The sequence below is a fragment of the Pseudopodoces humilis genome, chromosome 9, assembly GCF_049639895.1.
Source record: "Pseudopodoces humilis isolate 2021_Gansu_Grassland_sample_001 chromosome 9, ASM4963989v1, whole genome shotgun sequence".
Lineage (NCBI taxonomy): Eukaryota > Metazoa > Chordata > Aves > Passeriformes > Paridae > Pseudopodoces > Pseudopodoces humilis.
In genome coordinates, this window is record NC_142208.1 from 24,404,096 (window position 1) to 24,427,261 (window position 23,166).

Genomic DNA, 23,166 nt, shown 5'->3' on the forward strand with positions numbered 1-23,166 from the left:
CTGTACTAAGTCTCTCCTAATCTCCTGGGTTGCTGCTACCAACAGCTACAGGGGGCACATGTAACAGCACACATCGCCACCAAGAACAGACTATGATCAGCAATCATAGCAGCAAAAAATTAACTGGATAGCTGGATTCATTCCCCACCATAAGACACATGTAGTACTTCCTGTCACGTCCAGGAACCAAGATCTGGGTGAGCCTTCAAGTAGCAGCTTTAAGGTAGACTGTGGCTTCCAGCACTGGAGTGTGTGTGACACACAGCTAAAACCAGCAGCAAACCACAGCCCCCACAGGGAGCACCTCAGGAATGAGCCTGGCCCATGGTAAATGGCAGGAACTCTCTCAAGCAGCTGCTCCAGTGCAGTTCTTCCCTCTTTACAGCCTCAGCAGCATTTCCAATGAAATCCTGACCAACAGAAAAATTCAGTGCTGACCTTTGCCAAGTGGAGCCTATTGGTCTTGGGATTTTTTATTTTTTATTTTTGATCTGCTAGGTTTTAAAACAGAGCCAAGAAAAATTAGAGGCAGGAGGGTGAAAGTAAGAAGTTGAGTCCTCTTTCCACTTCTTGGAAAGTTGGCTCTCTGAACAGTGATTCCAACCAACTAGGTTACAGGTAGCAACAGTTAAGAATACTTAAGTATTTTGCACACAAATCTGCTAAACTGCTTGGAGATTTTTACACAGTTGCCAAACTGGGTCTTCCACCAGTATGAAGTCACCAATATACTTTGGCATTTGCCCTATTCCTGTTCAGTGGTGCAACACATTCCCATCCCTCCACATGGCACAAAGCATTTTGACACCAGTCAGGGTGACCAAACTAGAGTCCCACCACAGTACCTTCCAGGGTGTGGCTGTGTGGCACCCATCTTTTTCCGAAGTACAAAATGAAACCACTTTAAAGTCTTGGTTAATCTCCACTTCATGGAGCAGGTTCATAACCTCAGCTAGAGCTTGGGCAGCATGAAACTGGCGTCTGTTCTCATCTCCAAGCCACAGCCTAGCTAGCTAGGGCACATATATGTACTACATAGGTAAAGATCACATCCAAATTCAAGCCTGATCTATATGCTTGACACATCAGGATACAGCCTATGGCAGATCTGTACTGAAGAACAGCTATTTTGGAAACTGGAGATTCATTTGGATGAGAAACTGAAAGGCCACATGAACTAGAACAGCATGGGGAGCTAATGTATGTACTTGCCACACGTACATAAGACTTCTGAGCAGCGCTTATCAACAGTTCACCTTCTCGAGCACCATGCAATGCAATTAATTATATTTGCACACTCATCATGCAGAGAATTTTTTTTCCAAATTAGCAACATGCATTTAGCTAAAATCAGTAAACAGAAGGAAAAAAACATTGTATCTATTAAAGATTTTGCTTCCTTGCCCTTTGAGAAAGCTAAAAACCTTGGCATTCACAGTTTGCCATTTCATATATGACAACATGAAATGGTTCCAACAGATCTGTTGAGTCAAAGAAACCCAACCTCACCCTCCAGCCAGGTAATCTGAGGGGTTCTTGTCATTTTTCGTGAGGGACACCACCTCTTCTGTCTCCTCCTTAGCACATTTCTCTTCTGCTCAGTCTCATTCTGTTATTCTGTCTCAACTCCTCCATAACCTATGAAGCAGCAGGCTCCTGTGACTGAATACTTCAGATACTTCTGCACTTTTATATCCAGTTATCACCCTCAAATTAGACCTATTCTGTAAAGACGAGGCAGAACCCCCCCAAGGATAAATTCAGCTTCTGTAAAGAACAGCATTTCTGGAATCACAGCAGTCTTGCTCACTAAAGACTTCAGACAAGCAAGCACTCATCCATTGAGGATGGTGGGATTTTTTTCACATACTTTCAACAGGGCATGAACTTGAATATTTACCAAATCTGGTATGGAAATCAGCAGGAGTGTTTCCATCTGTCCTTGCCCTGAGACCTATAGGTAGCCTTAACTGCTTGAGTGACCAGCCCAGCATCCTGTACAGACACAGGATCTATCACTTGTGATCTCTCCTTCTAAGTCTAAAGAAGAAAGTAATTCTTCTGTGACATTTCATGTCAAGTGACAAATGTTTGCAGAAGAAATCCTCTGGTTACACAGCAGAAGTCCTGATTCCTTAGACTATAAAGCTTAATTTTTGCCTTGCATGGAACTACTGCTCCCTAGCCCCTGACATCTCACCTAGAAGTTGTTCCCCTTCCGCCTCCTCCTTCCTGACTCAATGCAACAAGGAGGCTGATGCTCCCTTGAAAATTTTGCATCTTTATCAGAGTTTTACCTTTTTCATATGAAACCACTTATACTTACTGGGGAAGTGCAAAGAGCATTTCAGAAGGGTAGGGAATGCACAGTCATGTTTCTCTGCCTTATCCTGCCCCATAAAGTTTCTCCCACATAGAACAGTGAGATCACAGCTTTGCAGGTACTTGGCTGTGGCCAGGCTCAACCTACCCACAAGAGGGGAAGCTGCCTTGGGCTGTGGCTTTGAGTTGGGCAAGGAAAATAAAACCCTGCAAACTACCAACCGCTGCCAGCAGCAACGTCAAGGTGGGGCAATCATCAGAAAAGCAAACCTCTTCCTTACAAGAAATCATGCATCGTGAAAAAGCAATACACAAGCAGACAACAGATCCTCGGCATTCACCGTCAGAGATCCACATTCAAGACAGCTCCAAAACCACACAGCTTGAACTAGAGAATTCTGGTTTTAATAGCATGCAGAACACTGAGACACAAGAATTTACCTGGAGCGACACTCTTTTTTGGAGTCTCAGACAAACTGGACATCCAAACTTGAAATCCAATCACAGGGCAGCCATGAAAAAAGAAAGTAATTAGAGGCACAAGAAAACAGTCAAAACCAGTCATATCAGAAAGTCTCAAAGTTAGTAATGACAGCTTTAAGAGACATTAAGATTTTCTTAAGAGTAGTGTTGGCATGATGGGAACTCAGAGGAAGGTCGAGTCATAAGAAGTACCCAGGTAATTTTTATGTTTTAGTGGGTTTGCAGAACTTATGAAACTGCTCTGTAGGTGATCCAATTTTGAGCTCTAAGAGTAAAATATGCCCTGAGCTTATTCCCACTAGATCAGAAAACACATAGCAAGAGACAGTTTGACTTATTAAGCCTCAGACCTGCAAAACTATGTATCTTTGCAGCTGTTAATTATACCCAAAAGACAGACAACTCTCAGAGACTGAGCTTAGCAAACACGTATAAACACCTTGTTACCCTGGAATTGCATCAAGGAAAATAATAGACAAATAATGCTCCATAGAAAAGAATACAAAGCTCCAATAAAGGTGCATTCAGAGTATAACTAGAAATTTCATTTTTTACCCGATGATTGAGACAGATAAGGCTAAGGAGAAAGTTGATAAGAGTTGCTGCAAACAAGGTCAAAAGGTTTCCCTCCTTCTCCATGAAATAAGGTGGAAACACTTGGCTTGGGAATTTGGGAATAATCTTCAAATGTCAAGTGTTAATTTTTTTCTTCAATACACTGGAAGTATGTTTTGAAAGTTAACAGATTTTCCCCCATTTCTAAATAACATTCCCCTTCTGTAGGATGAAGTTGCAGAAGGGCAGCTGTTACTCTCTCCTTGCCTGGGAGAAGAGACATCTAGAAAGAGATTTTTATATGACAGTCTAAGAATCTCCTAAATTCTGACAACTCCAAAACACAATTTGTAAAACTTATTTGCAATGGGAAACCCTGTTCTGGACCCATCAGTTTAACAACAGAGAAGATGCACCAATCAACCACCTGGAGAGAAAAGCAGGCTATACTAGTGGCCTTTTCCATTTGTTACTATCTTTTGAATTGCAGAGTATCTCCAAGATAGTGAAAAGATTAATAGATAGTAATGTAATAGATTCACAGTACATAGGCAACTGAGGAATTGCTACCATGATACGAACATTAAGAAACAGCTTTCTAACTTTCCCAATGGAAGCCAGAGGTCCAAGAAATACATTGCTGTTTTCTCAGCATTAAGAGAATGCTGAGGTTTTGAAATACTTTCTTTAAATTACGAACACAATTTTTGTCATGTAGTTGCACTGCAATTCAAATGTATTCAGTATTTCTATAGTGGGAGCTTGGAGAAAATTCTGAAGTCTTTCAACCATCTGACTCCCAAACTCATGTGCTGCACTGTCACAATACACTACAAAATAGGCAGTGGTAAATAACAATAATTTACTTTGGACTGCCATTTAAGGAAAAATGAAGAAGGCTTTGCATTGGCAGACTACAACAGGAAATAATCTGGCAGAGTAACTTGTGCTGTAGCTCATGGAGGGAATATACAGCATGTTTCTATTACAGACTTGGGGCACGCACAGGAAAGGGTGTGAAGGAGCTGTTGTCAGCAACTTGTCTATTAGCTTTTGAATAGACTTCCACTGCTTCAGAGCACAATTATGAACTTCAGTCAGCTGTCAGATCTTTTTCCAGACAGAAGAACCTGAATATGAATGACAATGACAAATCAAGCAGATGATGCATTGCAGGAGTAACTGGGAAACTTTCTGTTTGCCCCCATCCAAGCTGCAGCAAAAGACAGAAACAGCCAAAGTAAAAGGAAATGTACTGCGCTAAACACAAGTTTATGGCTACTCTGGATCTGTCTACCCAAGAAGAGAGAGAGTTTAAACCTAGATCAACAGTAGCCATAGCTACAGGCACCCATGTGAGATCTCACCATAAATAAACCAATTCTGTAAGCCAGTATCACTTTTTAAAAAAAACCTTCTTTTTAAACAAAGTATTTTTTCTTCTTGTCAAAACTATTGGCTTAAGCTAGAAAAGAAGGGCAATATAAGTATTAACGGGTAAACAATCCCACAGGTCACCAGTGTGGGCTTCCCAGCCCAGGAAGAAGCATAAAAGCAGCAGCACTTCTGAGCTGCCCCAGCCTGACAGCGGCTAGAAGTGGATGAGGTTGCTTCTGAAGCAGAAGACAGCCAGCATATTTCAGCTGCTCCTGCACATCTGCTTAGCATTAAACCTCCTTCTTGCGGATTTTTTTTTTTTATTCCAAGACGTTTAAGCTCTAATTGCTACCAGCTTTTAAGAGTCCCCCCTACAAATAATAAAAATATCAGACATTAGTGATAGATTCCACTTCACAGAGAACTCAAACGAAGAGCCGCGGCGGGAGCCAGCGTACGGGGAGGAGGTCAGAGGCCTCAGAAACATGCTGTGCTTGAGCCAACAAAACACAGGCTTTGAACAGCCCCAGGTTTCCCCTTTAGGACAGGGCTTTACTGGAATTCTGCATGGGGCTTGGACCTGGTTTCCAATGGGATTGGTAACAGTAAACGAACAAACCTTTGCTTCCTGCCACTCCTCTCCCCACTGCCACCCGGCTGAACGCTGGCTGGTCTCCGATGGCTTGGAAGTGCAGCGGGGGGGAAAAAAAATCTCAGTATTTGGAAGGAAAGTTAAAGCTGCCTGCTCAAAGCAGGCCACTCCTAGGGCAAGAGCATCCCAATTCTGCTCTTAACACCAGGCCCCACAGCCCCTGCTGCTGACTTCAGTTGGAGCCAGAGCAAACTCCTCCTACCGGAATTATTTTTAAAAGCTCAAAAGGAACATAGATCCATAAATTACTGCTAAGCCAGGAGGCTGAGGCAGTTGTGAAGAGCACAGAGGAGGCTTTCCTTCAGAGCCACGCTGCACAGAAATAGCAGCACAGCAGGCGTGTCACTGGAAGTGGCTGCTGAACCCCGTTCCATCACTTTCAAGCTGCCACGATGGAGTTGGGCAACCCTCACACAGGTCAAGGGGTTCCTCAAGTGCAAAAGAAAAGGAAAGAGCTAAAGGGGCAAAAAGTGTTGAGGACAAAATTAGGCTGGTTGCTACGGTGAACATGAAACATATTCTAGATTTCAGCAGAAGCTTTGCTGCTGCCAGTGAGACTGGTTTGTTTGCTGCTCCTCCCACCACTGGCAAGAGAACAGGCGCCAGACTGCTGGGGACTAATGCTTTATGCTTGTGATACAGTTCCACTCATCTCATTTTAGCAGCAGACTATTTGTCTTCTGTACAGTTAGAGCAGAGCAAGCTTCCATAAAAACCTACAATAGCTGGAGTCAGTCTAGAGTTGAATGCATGAGCTCAATGCTAGCAAAATCCAGATGTCACATTCATGGTACACATCAGTACTGCATATCCAGGTGGGCCCCTGCCCCAGCAGGTGCAAAGGAACTCCTCCTCCATGGGCGTTTTAGCAGCAGCTACTGATGCAGGTTCCTTTTGTTAGTAACACTGCCTGAAATGTTCAGTGTTGAGCCCAGCATCCGTGATTTAACACTGCTGCCAGCACCAAGAGAGACACTCTCCTACAGAAACACACTTTTCATGTTTTTGGAACTATCAGGGAGCTTTACAACAAGTTTTTTTTAAAACAAGTATCTGTATAGCTGTCTAGCTTGTTAAGCTACGTATTTCTCAACAACAGCCCTGCAGTAATTGTGGGGAATTGGATCACACTGGTCATGAGTCTCAATGGGGTTGTATTCTGGTGATGTAACCCTTGCCCCAAATGATTTTTGTGCATAGCTGAGAAATTAGCATGGGCTGAAGACAGGTCCCTACAAGTGATCTGGATGTGGCTACCTTGCTTTAGAGGGCAAAGAGTTCAATTATACAGGTATATACAGTTGCCTTCCATAGGAAATAATATTCCCAGGGCCATTTAACTAATACACCTATTTTGTTCTCATGAAGCCCTACCTTTAACATCAACTGGGAACATCCAAATCTCCCAGCTGTTACAGTGCAACTTAAATTACTGAGAAAAGGATTATAAGAACAAGTGGCCATACTGAAGAGATACTGACATCTGGTCCATTTCCAACAGTGATCTGTTCCATGAGTGCAGCTGAGCGTTTTGCAGACTCATTTTCTAGACTTACACCCTTCCTGTCTTAATTGGAGGGATGAAAAGAAAATAAGCAATGCAATCAGTGATTCCTCAGACTGGAGCTGGAGGAAGTAAATGCTTCTTCTGAAGAACGGGGATGTTCTCATGTCAACAGTGGTATTTGACAAGTCAGCAAGAAGTGGGCTGACCACACTGTTCCTTAGATGTGTCCACTTTTTAGAATTGGTCCAGAGCCTTGTTAGCTGCAATGCTCATGACATATGGCAGAACAGAAAACTGAAGTTGAGCCTGTATTTCAGTTCACAGTTTGGAAGACAAACCTGCCAAGGAGTTGGTATAAGTGAAGCACTATGTTGTTGTCCTGGGGGCTCAGGTGAGACACCTTACTGCCTCAAGCAGATAAAGGAGCCAAAAGCCAGGCTCAGTATACTCAGTCCAGTGCTTCTTGATGTGATTTTCCCTTCACTTTTCCCCTCCTTGCTTCCTTTCTGCACTCTTCAGACAAGCAGAGGAACAACCTCCTTCTCCTCCTGACAAGATGAGGTTGGTCAGACAAGAGCAGAAAGCTCAGTGAGGAACCTCAAAACTGTGGGGTTTGTTTCTGCTTCCATTTGCAGACAGTGCACCATGCTCATACCCTTATGAACATCTCCAAAATCTCCATCCCCCAGACCCACTGGCCATCCTTTGTCAGCCTGTCTCTGGGTTTCTCTCCTCTCTTCCCTTTCAGCTGGGGCTTGACACTTTAGTTAAATGGAAAGACACTAAAATATAACAGTACTAGACTAGGGGAGGAAAACAAATACTTGGTGCCGCTAACCTCCCCCAGAAATGGAAGCACTTTTACTGGAGAATTACTCTGATACAGAGTCTATGTGTAATTTTACAACAGGTCTGGACAGAGGAAAAATGCAGATGAGCCTTCATCCAAACTAGAACCACTGCCACGCATTCTTGGCTCACACAATTAATTCATTCAATTAGGCAGAGAACAACAGATCAAAACACTTGCAACCTTTCTGTGCCATCCTCCCATTTCTCTGACTATCTTGCACAGTCCTAACCCAGGGCACCCTGTTGAATTGTGCCATTGATGTTTCTCCCCCCAGGCTCCAGAAAGACCTAAACAAAACCAACGTTTGTGCCCAGTGCCTGGCTTAGTGTGAGCCTGGTCAGACGTTAAAGTTCTTAGGTACCACAATGACAGATTCATTTGTTACTGCAATTTCTGGGCAAGCAGCTGTCCCACACCACGGTAGCTTAAATAAGTTTTCCTTGCTCTTATGTCTGTGGGATGTGGATGCATCACTTTTAAAGCAAGTATTTTAAGACAGTCATTGAAAGAATACACATATATTATTTTTTCCTGCATAGGAGACTGCATTTTAAAGTAAACCTCTCATCCTTGCAGAGATATCTCCTCTTCTATATACTTGAAACTGAACATCACCTCCACTCCCCATGCCATCTGTTCAAGAAGGCTGTATCTTGAAAAAATATTTGACTAGTAGCTTATCAAACATGCAAATCCAGCTAAAGTGTCTAAGAGGATTGGCAGCAGGCATTAAATAAGGCCTTTAATTTTAGTCCTATTCACCAAGTTCAGCTTCATCACGAACAGCCTGGGGAGGGCCTGTCAGAGTGGGGGGTGGAGGCAGAGGTGCTGGGCTGCAGTGATGAGCACAGCCAGCACCTTCCTCTTTCCCTGGCAGAAATGATCCCACTGGGAACTGTTGGGCTCCTCGCCTCCCCGGCACCACCACTCTGCACTCAGACCACGTCCACTTGCCACGTAGCCTGGCGCATGCTAGACCCACACACACTGCTTGGAAAATGTTCACATCTGGCTCTCACGTGACTCGAGCACGCCTCAGAAATTCATCATCTGGATAACTCACTCCTGCAGGGGAGAAATCCACAACCAGGGAGCCCTTTCCTGAGCTGGAACAGAGGAGTGGGGCCAGAGGATTGTGTGCTTGACAAACTGCACAGTGACACGCTCACAGCTGCATTTTCACAGCCTCATCCAGTCCTTCATCCTTTATAAAAGTACAAATGCAAAGAAAACTTAGTCCTAATTTTCCACTCTGTTTACTTCTGTAAAAACCCGTTTTAATCCCATTCGCAGAGCCAGAAGTATCCAGGACTGCTTAGTTTTTGTTCTGGCAGCCATAGCTCACGTTAACTCTTTCCACATGGCAAGTGGGGATTGTTTCCCACATGATCTGTGGTACAGCCCCTGCACATACAGTTTTGTACCAGTTCCAAGTTTTTCTGGGAAGTGCCTAGAATATCTGAATGCTAACCCACACTTACAGCTGTACAAACTGAGAGCATCACCCCTCTGAGGAAAAAATCAGCCTCCAGCACTGCCAGGGAGGAGGGCAGAAAAGCCCCAGACACTGCACTTGGAAACTCACAGGTATGTACACACGCTGGGATTCATGTGTGGCTCAAAAAATGGAGCAAGAGTCAAGCCCCACCTGTGAAACAGCCATGCTGCCAAGCACAGAACACTCAGCAGCACTGGCGTGTCCAGGCAGAGAGGGCCAATAATCAGTGCATACATTGTAACTCCTGCTGGACACCTCTGCAAGTAATGCTTCCAGACATTTCTGGTCAGGTGAGCCGCTCCATCCAGAGTGAAGCGGAGAGAGGATTTGTGCTGTCACACAGCCTGGACACAGACCAGCTAGAATGGGACAGCTGTGAAGCCACTCACAAAGCTGGACACATTTAGGGAGTGCTATTTTAGTGGTGAGTGTTCCCAACAGGCTAAGGACACACACTCTCCAGCCAGGTTTCTAGAATCTCAGGAGAGAGATTCAAGTGCTCACCAGCCTGAGACTACAGCTATGCAAAATGCCCAGGGAAGATTTTATCTGCTCCACTCAGCCAGCCAGACCCATCTGTACCACAGATTCCTGTGGTGGCTGAGGATCATCACCCTCTGCTCCAGCTCCCAAACACACTTCTCACCTGCCTTATCCTGTGTGCCAAAATCAAAATACCAGTACTCTCTGTGCAAGAGAGAAAAAACCCACGCAGGCAGCATTAATACCATCTGCCACCAACAGACAGAAGAGGGAGGCAGAACAGGAGCAGATGGAGAACAGAGAATTCCTTGAAACCAAGAGAAATGCCATTATATCCCCTAAGGTACCAAGTGCTTTCTCTGCACTCAGCTGAAGACTCTCTGAGGCATTTCCAGGGTTCAAGCTGTTCTGCCATGGCTGTGCTCAAGCCACACCTCATTTTTCCAGCCCTCCCTGCACCCAGTCTCCCTGGCCTCCCTCCTGGACACAGAGCTTTCTGCAGCACTGATGCTGAACTGGGAATGGCAAAGAACACAAACATGTTCTTTTCCCTAACCCTGCACCCTGTCCCCACACTTCAGTTTAAAAGCCAAGGAGCAAAACAAAAAACCCACACAACATACAAACATCTCTCTCTTTCTCTTTTATCCCATCTTTCTCCCACCCCAGCATATGGGCCACCCAGAAGATGACAGTGATTCTGTACATCTAATGGGCCACGTATCCTGTCAGCAGAAGACTGAAGCAGTGCAGAATAACATCTCCTATCTGCTCTTCAGTAGCCTCAGGCAGAAATCCAAAGCACTTCAGCTTAAGCAGTGACTTTAAAAATATGGTGTACAAGGAGAAGTGTGAGATCAGCTTCCTTCTGCCAGAATACTACTGACTGGATTTGGAGCGTGGGATGGGAGTGGACAGATTCACATCTTGACTGAAGATGCAGAACTGGGTCACACATACACAGATGCAAGGACATGAAATCTGCCTGACTTAGCAGCAGCTATTCCTCATGTCCTTCTCTCTGCTAGTGTACCTGAGCATAGGAGCAGTAGTCTTGCCTTGGAAAAAACCTCAAACTTTTCATATGAAAAAACTTATTTAAAAAAAGACTTACAGTCTCATTGAAAAAAAAATCAGGAAAGAAAATTAGATCTTTGGGGAATAACTGCATCAAGAAAAAGCCAATAAACTGTTAAGAAGTTAGCAAATTCACTACCTGAGGAAAAGTAATTCTCAGTCATGAGAAGAAGCAGCTCTTTCATTGATGACTGAATTCAAGATGCACATTGAGATCATTAACTGCTAACTTCTTCCAGAACCAGGCCCAAGATGTATATACCCAGTAATTAAATGAAAATGTTTGTTTGGCCCTTAATGGCTTTTGTCCACTCTATCCTTCTTTTATTACTAAATCCTTTATCTTCCTGAAAAGGAACAAATAAAAAATAATAATAATAAAAAAGCAGCTATGTGAGAACCAAAATGTTCTGCCAGAATCTGCTGTTTTTAAATTCCATGCAGTAATTAGTACATACAGCCAAGAAGGTTAATCGTATGATGAGGGAACAGATCACAATTTCTGATCAAGAGCAGTCGTGTCAGTACATGCTAGTGAAGTTATAAAATAGTGATTGGCAAGCTATCTCATCCAGCCGTCCTCATTCAACAGGCCAAATGGCACCAAGGAGCCAGTCCACCATCACTTCTGCCCTAATTGTAGGAAACAATGCAAGGAGCACAGTGCACACGTGTGATTCATCAGGATACAAACAAGAACACATGCCTCAGTCTGCAGGGATCATGTCATACCACAGATTTCTTACAAGGATTAAGACACCAAGTTACATGATTTAAGATGTTCCTGGGACCTTGCCATGGGCTTGGACAGACTTGCATCCCTATTCACCACCTTAAAAAAAAAACCCAAAAAACCTTCCAAGCTAAAGCTTTCAGAGGGACTATAGGGAGACAGAGACAAACAACATGAGAGCAGAATGACTCAAAGTAATATTTGAGTTAAAAACCACATTCTAGCTTTGTTGCTACCACCCAGGCTCAGATTCACTAAGCAGTGACCATGTTCCTGCTTGGGGCAGGTAGCCACCAGCATCTGCTGCCATCTTAAGAGAAGATGCATTGCCTCATGCTGGGATTGACCATGGTAGTTAATTGGATATTTCAGCCTCTGTAGTAACACACTTAGATCTGGCCTCTTTGAGAACCCATTTAAAAGGCTTAAGAGTTCTTCTGACTGAGGTGGTAAAAAAGACAGATTTCACCGTCAGCTGGATTAGTTAAGGTGTGCCCCCAGTTCTAATACTAGAAGTTTAATGCTAAAAGCCACTCTAGATGACATCCCATCAATACTGCAGCAATCTTAAGGCAAAGGAAAGGCAGCACTATGTCTCTTGGAGCAGTCCTTCCTTCTCCCTCTACTGCAGCCATTTCCCACAAATATTACAAAACACCTGCCAGGCCTGGAGGCTGTACATTCCCTTCTCACCCTGCACCTAAGTGTAGCTAAATGCTTGCCACAGGCCTGGGGAGCTGGCAGAGACCTTTACACTCTGTTGCATCAACTAAGCTTTGTTCCCAGGGTCACCACCTCAATCCTGCACCAGGTAAAACCAGCTCCAGCCACACAGCCCTGCTGGCCCAGCTGGGGGCTCTCACATTTGTGATCCTGTTGAATGATTAAGCAAAAAAGGGATGGCACACACTATTCATTTTCTCCACATTGTCTTAAAGGAGGCAGCTCAGACTAAATCAAGAAAATAAAGCTAATTTATAAAAAGGAAAAAGAAGAGAGCAAGACATGCCATGGAACTCTAAGTGCAGGCTAGACACATGCAGTGTGACAGGATCAGAAAGATTAAGCTCTGAAGTGATGAGCACAGCTCAGCTGTAAGGACAGAAAAAGCCACAAGTTGAGCCATTTCCCTTGGTAGGGAAGGAAGCAGAAAAAACCTATCCCCAAAAAAGCAATTAAGGCAATTCCCTGAAGCTGACAGAGCACACATCCTTAGCGCATGAGGAAGGAAGTTTCTCCAGTAATGAAGAATTAGGACAATGAAGCAACTTTGGCCATCAGTTCCACCCATAATTCCTAGGCATCATCCCACAAAGTGATCAGCCACAAGGGCCCTTGGTGTTGTTACAACAATCTGCTTGTTCCTTGCCTGAGGTCCCACTTCTGTCATTGTTGAAACTCTGAACACTGCTTCGTAATTTCCCCGTTGAGGGAAAAGACAGCATTACAGATGTTTCTATAAAAAGTTTGTGCAGTATCTTCCAATGGACTCTGAAGTTTTTATTTACTTGCCAGCAGATATATCCTTCCTAGTTTTAGATTACAGGAGGGAAAGAAAGCAGTGATTGTTGGCTGTGTGTAGCCATAATCTGGCTAGTCCAAAAACCGGACAGGGAAACCCAGCTGAAAGATGGTTTACTCATTCAAGGAAGCCTCGTCAGCATCCTGAGGCAACAGTGCCTTGAACCAAATCATTAGCTTAATATTCTAAGTGCTCAATTACCATTTAAATCGACTTCAGCTGCCAGACTCAGCCAAAGCACAGCCAGCTCGATGCAGACAGGATCTGAACCATGAGGGAAAGGAAGCACTGCAGGGCTGATGGAGTCATAAATTCTGTATTATTAAAGCTTATTCCCCTTCACTTGGAGGAGCACCCTACAGCATAGCAGCAAGGTGCCAGATGATGCCACCAAGCAATGGCTTAAAGCCAGCTATGCCCCCAATAGCAAGGTGGGCAGTCCCCCAGAGCAGGGGGAGTTTGGTTATGATTTCAGAAGGGGGTGGCCAGCAGTGCTCCTGTCCAGGCACTCGGAAAGCTATGATCACAAGGGCTTGGTCGCCTACAAGGCAGGTGGCAGAGATCACTTTGAAAGCACCTCTTGTGCTGATCTGACCTCACAGTTAGCAAAGTGAATCCTCTCAGTAGCTGAGGAGCATTGAGACTCAGTGTAGAAAAGTTGTGAAGCCCACACCAGCTCCCTATTGCCACCAAACACCAGGTCCTAGATGCTTGCTTCAGCTTCATGACTGGAATCTGACTAGCATGAAACGAACCAAGAAAGATTCTCAGCAAGGGGAGAGGGCAAGATCTTACTCCAGGAGTCTGCAGCTTTCTCTAGCCAGCAAGGGGGTTGTGAGGTGGGGGACACAATGACCTCTTTGGGGAGAAACATACTCCAACTGGTTTTATAAGCCACATCAGGATTAGCAGATATCTCAAGGGTTAATTAGTTCACCATGCACAGATGGGAGCTGGTAGGGTTTGCAGAATGGATTAACCTAATCTCTGGCTCGTAATGTACCATACAAATATCCATTCCTAGACTTGCAGCATTTCTACCCTTATTTTGATTTGAGGACAGAAAAACCACACAATTGATGCCAGCATAGAAGTAATGCCTAATTTGAGTGACAAATGAGTAGCCGTTTACTTGGCTAATACAATTGACAAATTGGAGCTTGAAAAGTAATTCCATTCCATTTTGCTGTAGAGGGTCTTTGGGTGGACCAAGAAAAGACATTTGTTACAAATGTACAGAATATGCCCATGGTAGCCACTCCTCACAGTTGCACTGAGGGCTCTCCAGCACTGACAGATGGTCATAGAGCAACAATTCAATTGCCTGGAAACATGAAAGCAGCTTTCTGCGCAGATCTGCAGCATGTCAAAAAAAGTCCCCCAAGTCCAAGGTATGTGGGGCATTTCAGGCCACAGCAAACACCTGTGCCTTCACAGAGCCTCAGTGAAGCCAGGCCTCTGAGCTGGCTGCAGGTTAGAGAATTTATAATTAGATCACATCCAAGCAAAGAGCTGTATGTTTACACAGCCCTTTGCACAAGAGGAAGCCTGGCTCAGGGCTGGCAAGCAGAGATGCCCCAGATCGGCACAAGACTCCCTTTTGTTTAGCTAAGGACGTGCCACGCTATTGCATTTGGTTCAGAAGGTCTCAAATGTTTACAACCAGCATCAACTGCAGCAGTAAATGTTTCCATAACTCCTGTTACACTCTGAACTCATCCAGCTTCTCCCAGCTCTAAGGGGTGAGCAGAGGACTAGCTAGACACTCACTCTGGCAAGGCAGAGGTCAGGGTAGAGGGGACATTGGCTGTCTGAGGCGTTCTCCAAATGTTTCTGCAATCGGCCATGCCTGCACATGCCTGAGACACAGCAGCTGTGGGATTCCTGCTGGACAGTGTGGGACAGCTGTGCTCACACCCAACAGCCTCCTCCCAGCACATCTTTGGTTAAGACAACAAGATGCTCATAAGGTCTCATTCGTTGGGAAGTGCTTGCATTTAAAAATGCCTATTTGTCTGTTGTTTAAAGATGCAGTAGTTCTATGATCTGCACCTGTGGAAGAAACTGCGTTTCAAACCTATTAATTATCTTAAAAGACCATCACAGCAATCCTGAAAATCTATGCTTATTTACCCCATCCCTTTTTCAACTGTCATAAAGCTGGTCTTTGTTACAGGCTGTAACTGGTGACTCCCTTGGCATATTCTTGGCATATTCCTTTGCTCATTGCGTGCACACTCCCACAACATCAAGCTCCAAACAGAAGGAAGCATTCCTCTGCCGTTCTAAAATCAAGCAAGAAGATGGCCAAGAACAGAGTCCCTTTATGCAGCTCAATTTGTTCACAGTGCTGCTTCACATTCCTCTTTGTATGGGTAAGTGGAGAAAGAGCATCCCTCAGCTCCACTGTTTCCAAGCCCTGGCTTCACAAACAGCCCAGTACCAAAAAGTTCTGAAGAAATCCTGAAAGGAGATCTGGCAGCATGAGGAGCTGGGACAGCCAAAGGAGGGAGCCCAACCTGAGCGTCCCTCGCAGGGATGAATGACCATGTCATTTGGGGTTCTCAGGGCAGGGTGCCAAAGAGTCCAGCAGGGGAGAGCATCCACAAATGGTATCTCAGCTACACTGACTCAATTGCTTTTCTCATGATGTCATGGCAGATCAGCTCCAACCTGCCCCTAAGAGCCACAGGAATGGAGAGACAGCACTTTCCTTCCACTCCCAAAGCAGCTCCTCACATCTCTTGCGCATGAATTGCAATACTCTTTCATGTAAACTGGTGCACTGAGCCCAGATCTCTCGGTGTCTCCTAATGCTGCTCCAGGTCAGTGCTAAATCAGGTTGCCCCAGAGACTTCAGCAGCGTTTTTCAAAAATTTTTACATGGCCCAAAATCCCCCAGTACTCAGGATGTGGCACTGGGCCAGGAACTCCCACAGTCAGCTCTGCCTTCTACCAAGTCACTTGGACCTCTTAATTTATGGTCAGCTCCTCTAGAGAAGGTGCTGCTGACAATTTAATTCACAGGCTGTTGTGAACAAACACTTTCCTTAATATTACATTTAAGAAGTCCTAGAAGTGTAACCCAGACAGAAGCTTTGCAGGCAATTAAGAAGACCAAGCATGCCCTAATTTATTTGTGGGCCCAGCACCTTGTACCATGCTTGCTTCTTCATTACCACACCCCACCTCAGGGAAATTCAAGGAAAGGTACCAAAAGTATTGGCCTGCAAAGGCAGCTGCCAATTGATACACAGGTCACTGGGGTTAAGCAACAGCTCCTCTTTAGTGCATTACTTAGCTTATTACAGGATGGCAGCTTAAAAGCCCTCATAATTAACCAACAAATCAATCTAGGCAGTGATATTCATTGAAGTCCAGTATGTTGCATTCATTTTCCCTTCCCTCTCAGAGACTAAGCCACTGTAATGTTCCTTTATAATCTTAAAAAGCAGGAAGAAAAAAAAAATCTTCCCCTCCCTGCACATAGGCCAGAGTTTTCCAGGAGTCAGTATTGGTTTTAAAGGGTTCCCTCTGGATGCCCTGAACACAATTTGAAGCATCCAAGGTTCTAAACAAAGTCAATGAGAGTTGCAGGTGCTCAATGCTGCTTAGGGGGAAAAAAATAAAAAAATAAAAAAAAATAGAAAGCCCTGACACATCCAGCTCAGAGCAGCCAAACCCAGAGGCCCATAATTACACACCCCTATTGAGAACACATCTGTAAAAATCACTAAGAGCTACACGGGGAGGGGAAAAATTTGATCTATATCGTTTCAAATCAGGGTTTTATAGGACATTTCAACCCAGGATTTTAAGAATAAAACACTGAGCTACAGCCTTTGAGGCAACCCAAACCCAGACACAAGCACTGAGAACATTTTGCATCAGAAGCCTCACCAGAGTCTTTTGGAAAGGCATGATAAAAGATTCAAACCAGCACAGAAAAATATCCAGAAAAGAACCCCAACTCTGACTCTGCATTTTGACCATTTGCAATGAAAGTGAAAGAAATGTAACGTAATTATCATCTCACATTGGACTCAGAGCTGTATAAATACAGTCAGAGAAGAGCAGTCATTTTAACTGAAATACTATATAAAGTGAGTGGGTTTCTTCTATCCAGTGCCAAGGAAAGAAACTGAAGCTTATCTCCAGCAGGATTCAGCAATAAAAAGTTAAACTGCTGCACAATTTAATGCCACACAAGATAAACAGAAGGGGAAAAGCAGGGGGTAAGGTCCTCTCTAGAATCATGCAGTACATAAAAAAAGCCTGGTGTCTTACCTGATTTTCTCTTCGAAGATCCATAATCCCTGAAAAAAAGACAACAACAAATAGACATGGTTAGAGCTGGGAACGGTGGTGAGAGAATGGGTGCCTCCCAAATTTCCACCCATATGCTCAAGGGCTCGTGCTGCGCCCTCCCTCCCTCCCTTAAAGCGGAGGTGAGGGCGGCCGGGCACGGCCGGGCGGGGGCCGGGGGCGTCCCGGGCAGCCCCGGCCCATCAGCAGCACCAGCTGGGGCTGCTGCAGCACCGGGGGCTCGGCAGCATGTGACCAGCCAGGCAGAGCGAACCATCCACAGCCAGCAAGGCAGGGGAGAGGGGTGTCATTTTTTTTCCCCTTAAACTGTGCTATTAAATGCACAGCTACTGGATTAACCCTTAACGTCCCTCCGGAGAGGAACGGGAATATGAACTGTTTGCTGCAGGGATGCGGCTGCTCCAGGCTGAGCTGGCGTGGCTGGCAGTAGCGAGGCTAATTAATTTGTGAATAACCCCCAGTCCTCTCCTAGTTATCTCTGACAAGCACTTGGAAAACACAAGGAAAAAAACCAAAAAACCAAACAAATCCAAAACTTTGTCCTTTCTTTTTTCTTGCAGTATAGAACACGCACCCTTACTTTTCCATAGTGATTTAAAGGGTGCTGGTACCTCTTCTCATGTGGAACAGCTGAAACCCCAGACAGCTGCTATGGGAGGGGAAGAAATTACAGAAGGGAGCTGCAAGAACTGATTCGGGATAAGCAAAACTGAGAACAAAAATACTTGCCTTATGGCTGTGCTTCCCCCCGGTGCTCTCCGGAGCATGTCATACCCAGCCCTGGCATGGTCTGCACAGGAGGGAGCCCGGCAGGGACAGCCTGGGCAGGGGCAGCATCACCCTGCAGGAACAGTGCACCCCACACATGGCAGTGGTGATGTTGGTAAAATCACCCATGGCAGGTTCTTTTGGCAGGAATCCCACCAGAGGGGCAGGCAGTAGCCTCTGCCTTTCGGGGGGCTGGGCTGTCAAAAGTGGGGTTTTGTCTCCTGCACCTTGATCCATCCTCCAGAGGGATTATCCCAAACTGTTTTTTTAGAAAGAGTTTGGAGGCTCAGCTGAAGAAACAAGACATGTCTTGAGGCAGACTTATGTCTACCTGTAAGTTCTGTTTCTCCCAGAATTTTGTGTGCACCCCATACCTTACATGTCTAGGATTTGCTTCCAGCAACCAATGACTGGGAACTTTTTGCACCCTCTTTGAATTGTAATTTCCACTTCAATTAAATGGTTATTTTCTCAGCCATATCTGCAGCTGTATTTGATGTGATGATGCTACTGCTCATGAATAAGTTGCTTCTTCTACAGAGTGATATCATATGCAAACATAATTCCTGATATATGGTGCCTGAAACAGAAATCCCCCAGAGCAAGCCAGGGATGGTACAGTCCCCAAAATGTAGTCCTCTATCCCAGCTTGGCTCCCATGCCAGTCTGGAGCTTTTTGGAGCTGTCAATACAGCTCTCCTGGCATGCAGAACTCAATTCACATGATTAGAAATGAGGTAATGATTGATTGACATAGTTAATTAGAAGAAATTTGTCATTATAAAATAGTTATTTGCATCACTACAACCACCCAATTCACAAGGCTTAATGAAAAAAAAAAACAGTCAACCTGTGGGGCTAGTTTTCCTCCTTTCATTTGTCTTTCTGTGAGTTTGAAAGTCAACTTTAATTGGGTTCTGATTTTGGAGTTCCTGAAAAAACCCGGGTACCCCATGTCTCCCTGTCTTGTTACTTTTTTGTACACCCACATTTCACTCATTTAGTCAGAGGAAAGCAGTATCAAATAAAACGAATCTTGAAATGAAAGCTTCATCTCCACAGTGAAACTCTGAAATCCAAAACTTGTTCTTCCCAACAAGGACAGAAAAAAATAAAAAAATAGAAAGCAAAGGAGATACAGCAAATAATCTCTCTGGCTGTGTAAAGTACTCTCTGTGTACATATTCCTCACCTCTTTTCTGCTAATGAAGAAAGCCTGTGTTGGTGCTTTGCAATAGCAGCAGCAGCAAGGAGCCCTGCCCGACTCCATGTTTAATGTTTTGATGTCTTGTTATTCTGCATATGATTCATTGATGTATCTTCCCTCTCCCAAGTGATGATATATAAGGTTAATACCTCTCAGTCTCACTGTTTCTAGTGAAGCATTAGTGTGAGGCTGTAGTATTGGTTTCTGTCTCCAAACCAATAAAGGAAATTATTTAATGGATTCTCTTAGCTGTAGCAATTTCCAAGCAGAAACTCTGATCTCCTGCAACTCAGACTGCACCTGGCACACTGTTAGCCCTTAGATCAGACAAAAAATGTGATCTTGCAGAAGAAAAACTCTTCCAAGGAAAGGTACAATCAATGCCGTATCTGCAGCTACATAGGGAAGCTCACTTTCTTTTCAGCTCTTGCTCTTTTTATCTTTTCATCTTTAAACACACATATATTTCCATTCTTCTTCCATTTCTAGATGAGAACAGTCACCACCATCCTAACTCCACTGCCAATTGTAGCTGGAAGAATAATAATAAAAGCAGCGGGTGGAACTAAAAGTAGCTCTGGCAGGTCCCTTCTTCATTATCCAGGATCACTCCACACCGAACAAACACCCTACCCAAAAATAGCATATTTCTAGCCTTTTTTAAATTAGAATCGAGCAATTTTGTTTAAAGTCTTCCTGTGGGGCATCACCTTTAGCTGATGCTGAGCCTCATTACTGGCAAGGAAAATACTTCCTGCTGCTAATGATATTAAAACATCGTTGGTGTCAAGCACGTCACACAAGCTGGATACACTCTTCTTCAATGACAAAGGAGAGAGAAATTGGATCTCATTTCTCATCAGCATTACTCCAGGATAATAGTACTAATTTGAAATCTAGCAATGAATTTTAAAGGAAGACCATGAACATTGCTATAAAGCTGACTGCCTTGTTAGTACATTAAACTATCCACAGTCAGTCTGGAAATTTCTGAATCATAAAAATATCTTATGTTAAATTAATATGTCACTTGTAATCTAATTTAAATATGAAGCTTGTATTAGCAAAGTTATGGAAAAGTTTTATGGCACACTTTAGGGACTGACTTTGCTGCTGTATTCACTGAGAGTTAATAAACATTGATATGTGTGTACATGTGTTTTGATCTATCTAAATACATACAGACATGTGGCACTATATTAGGAATGGCGAGGAGTACGACACTGACTTAGCTGCATTGTCCAAGACAGCTAAGTTTATTACTCTTAATCTTCTTTTATACACATGTTCAAGAAGGTCTGAGAGGTAAAACTCTCATTGGTCATTAAAGCAACACATCACCAGCATTGGTTAAGTGGGACACCACCCCTTGACTGTTTCCCTAAACAACACCTGCAAAGATTGTTGTCCTTTGCCAAGGACTGCTTGGATTTTTTCTTATGCTTTCTCAGGCCAGAATGAGAAGCCTGTGACTTAGTGTCACACAGGCTCTGTGCTCCCTGTCTGCTTTCAGCATCCATACAGATACACACAAACAGTGGCACAATCGGAAAGTTGTTTAAAAAGTGAGTATCCTGACATTTGTTCAATAGAGAGTAGGAAGTGTTCCAAGTGGAGGTGATTAGGTGCATTGGTGACAAATTGTGCCTATTTTCTAATTCACTTTGATTTATATCTGTTCCAGAGGGTTTCTCCTGCATTGCCTGTGGAGATCTGGCAAGTCTGCAGAAGCCTCCTGCAGGACTAGCTTCCCTTGGAAGTGATGGGTTCAGGTCAGGGGACCTCATCCCTGTGGGACCTGTGGTGAAAAGGCTCTTTTGAAAACCTTTCCCCCTTGCTGTGGGACAGCAGACCCAGAAAGTTCACTCTCTGGGATTCCTCTTTTCCCAGATACGTCACACTTCAGCCTGGAGCCTCTGCCTGTCAGTAAAGCAAGGCTTGGCTTCAACTCATTTAGCAAAGATTTCAGACAACCGTGAGTTTCAGCTATGAGAGAAAACAGTGCCTGCAAAGCATGAGGAGCTGTCAGACCCATGGAGCAGCACGGCTGGGGGAGCTGCACAGCAGACATTGCAGCAGACAAGACAGAAGCTAAAGGGAGTAAATCATCTTTCTGTCTCTTTCTCAGTGTTTGCTGTCCAAAGATGAGACAGTGACAAACCCTGAATAATGCAGGTCAGCCTGTATCCTCGAGAGTATTTTAATACATAAATTTAAATGGTTCTGTATTTGTTGGCTTTTGTTAATTCATGTTTAAATACATTGTAGTCATTTATGTTCCCAGGCTCCTCAATTCCTAAAAGGCTCTAGTGGTGTGGGCAGACTGTGGTGGCAATATTTGATGCTTCAAACAAACAATTCAGATTATCATTTAATCACCAATTATTTGCCAGGCAGATTAAAAGCACAGAAATATTTTTACAAGGAAGTCTACCCTCTCCTTCCCAAGACTTAAGTTTGCAGTCAGTAATGAAGACTGCTTTTTCACAAACTACTTTTCTTAGCACTGCTAATGACACTATTTTTAAGACACTATTTTTAAAGTAAACCACTACAAAAACACTTTGCCACTACTCTTTATGTGCACAGAAACTTGAGCCTTGAGAATACATTTGCATCTTGAAACTCCCCTGATTTTCCTCAACAGTCAGACTGACATTTTTGATTTGAGACAAGGCACAAAACCAAATGTGACCAAGAACTGACACCTGCCTGTCACCAAGGACTGTGGTTTGAGGAGCACCTGACACCTTAATATTATCCAAACACAGAGGAGCTATATGTAGAATGCAGGGTTGAAATTCATACTCATGGTACTCACAGAGTGCAAAAGCTGAAACGTGCATGAAGGCATCTCCATTCCCACTAAGCTCTGAGACCCATATGACACGTAATTAAGGAAAATTAACTCTGTATGCTATGCATTGGGAAGAGAAACTCAAACACATGGATGCACACAGCTATACATTTTTCCCCCTCCAGTGTTCCATCCTCTGATATCATGAAACAACAGCTGATCTCTTCCCTTAGCCAAAGAAACAGATGAAGGCTTTTTTCCTTCTTCATCTTTTTTTTTTTTAGAAAGTATTCTGTTCATTTCCTGATATAAATCGTTGCATTGTGGAACCCTCTCCAACATGAATCTGTCCTTTCTGAGTAGAGGTCGAGCTTTCCAGCCCTGTGAGAAAGGGCCCCATTGTGGTGTTCCCGAGACTCCAGAATTCCTTGCTGTGAGCAAAAGGGACTTGTGGGGCAAGAAGAAAATCTGTCGTCCTGACTTCAAACCCAAGCATTTCTCACTAGCTGGACATGGCCTCTGCTGCTGCTAAGAAGGGTAAACCACTGTTGTGCAATCACATCCTAGGAAGAACAGGAACAAAACAAAAGAGAGGATTTTGCCTTCCTGTCACCCTTCTGTTGTCTTCACAGCAAAACAAACAACAGACACAGAGCAAACAGACCAAGCTTATGTACTAAATACTTCTGCTTAGGCTGCAGTGATTTTCTCTGCATTCCATAACAAAGGTGGCCCAGTTTGGCTCACCAGGACCCAGCTGGATATCCTGATTTAGTGCTTTAGTGACTTCTGACAGCTTGCTTTAATCCAGCAATGTAAAAGGCAAACAAAGTTCTCCCTGTGAAACTCCAAGCACAATGCTGGAAAATTTATTTATTAATTTTGTTAAATGCAGAAGAGAGCTCTCTTATACCAGTAACCTTAGCTTGCATGGAAAGGCCAAGGTTGGAAGGAGATGGACACTGTCTCCTCTCCAGCAATGTTCCCCATACCTGAATCCATGGAT

General features: G+C 44.1%; 1 protein-coding gene across 6 annotated transcripts in view; it reads right to left on the bottom strand.

Moving 5' to 3' along the window:
* Positions 1-23,166, bottom strand: part of SH3PXD2A (SH3 and PX domains 2A) — a 247,803-nt gene that overhangs the window by 77,761 nt on the left and 146,876 nt on the right. For 4 of the 6 annotated variants that reach the window (XM_088059690.1, XM_088059688.1, XM_088059687.1 and 1 more), the window contains 2 exons: positions 17,350-17,378; positions 2,764-2,811 (listed from right to left, as the gene is read on the bottom strand). In XM_088059690.1, coding sequence (XP_087915816.1) covers positions 2,764-2,811; positions 17,350-17,378 — 77 coding nt within the window. Of the gene's footprint in view, positions 1-2,763; positions 2,812-17,349; positions 17,518-23,166 lie in introns of those variants that run through there. The other 2 variants (XM_088059689.1, XM_014250099.2) reach the window with 2 other exon arrangements.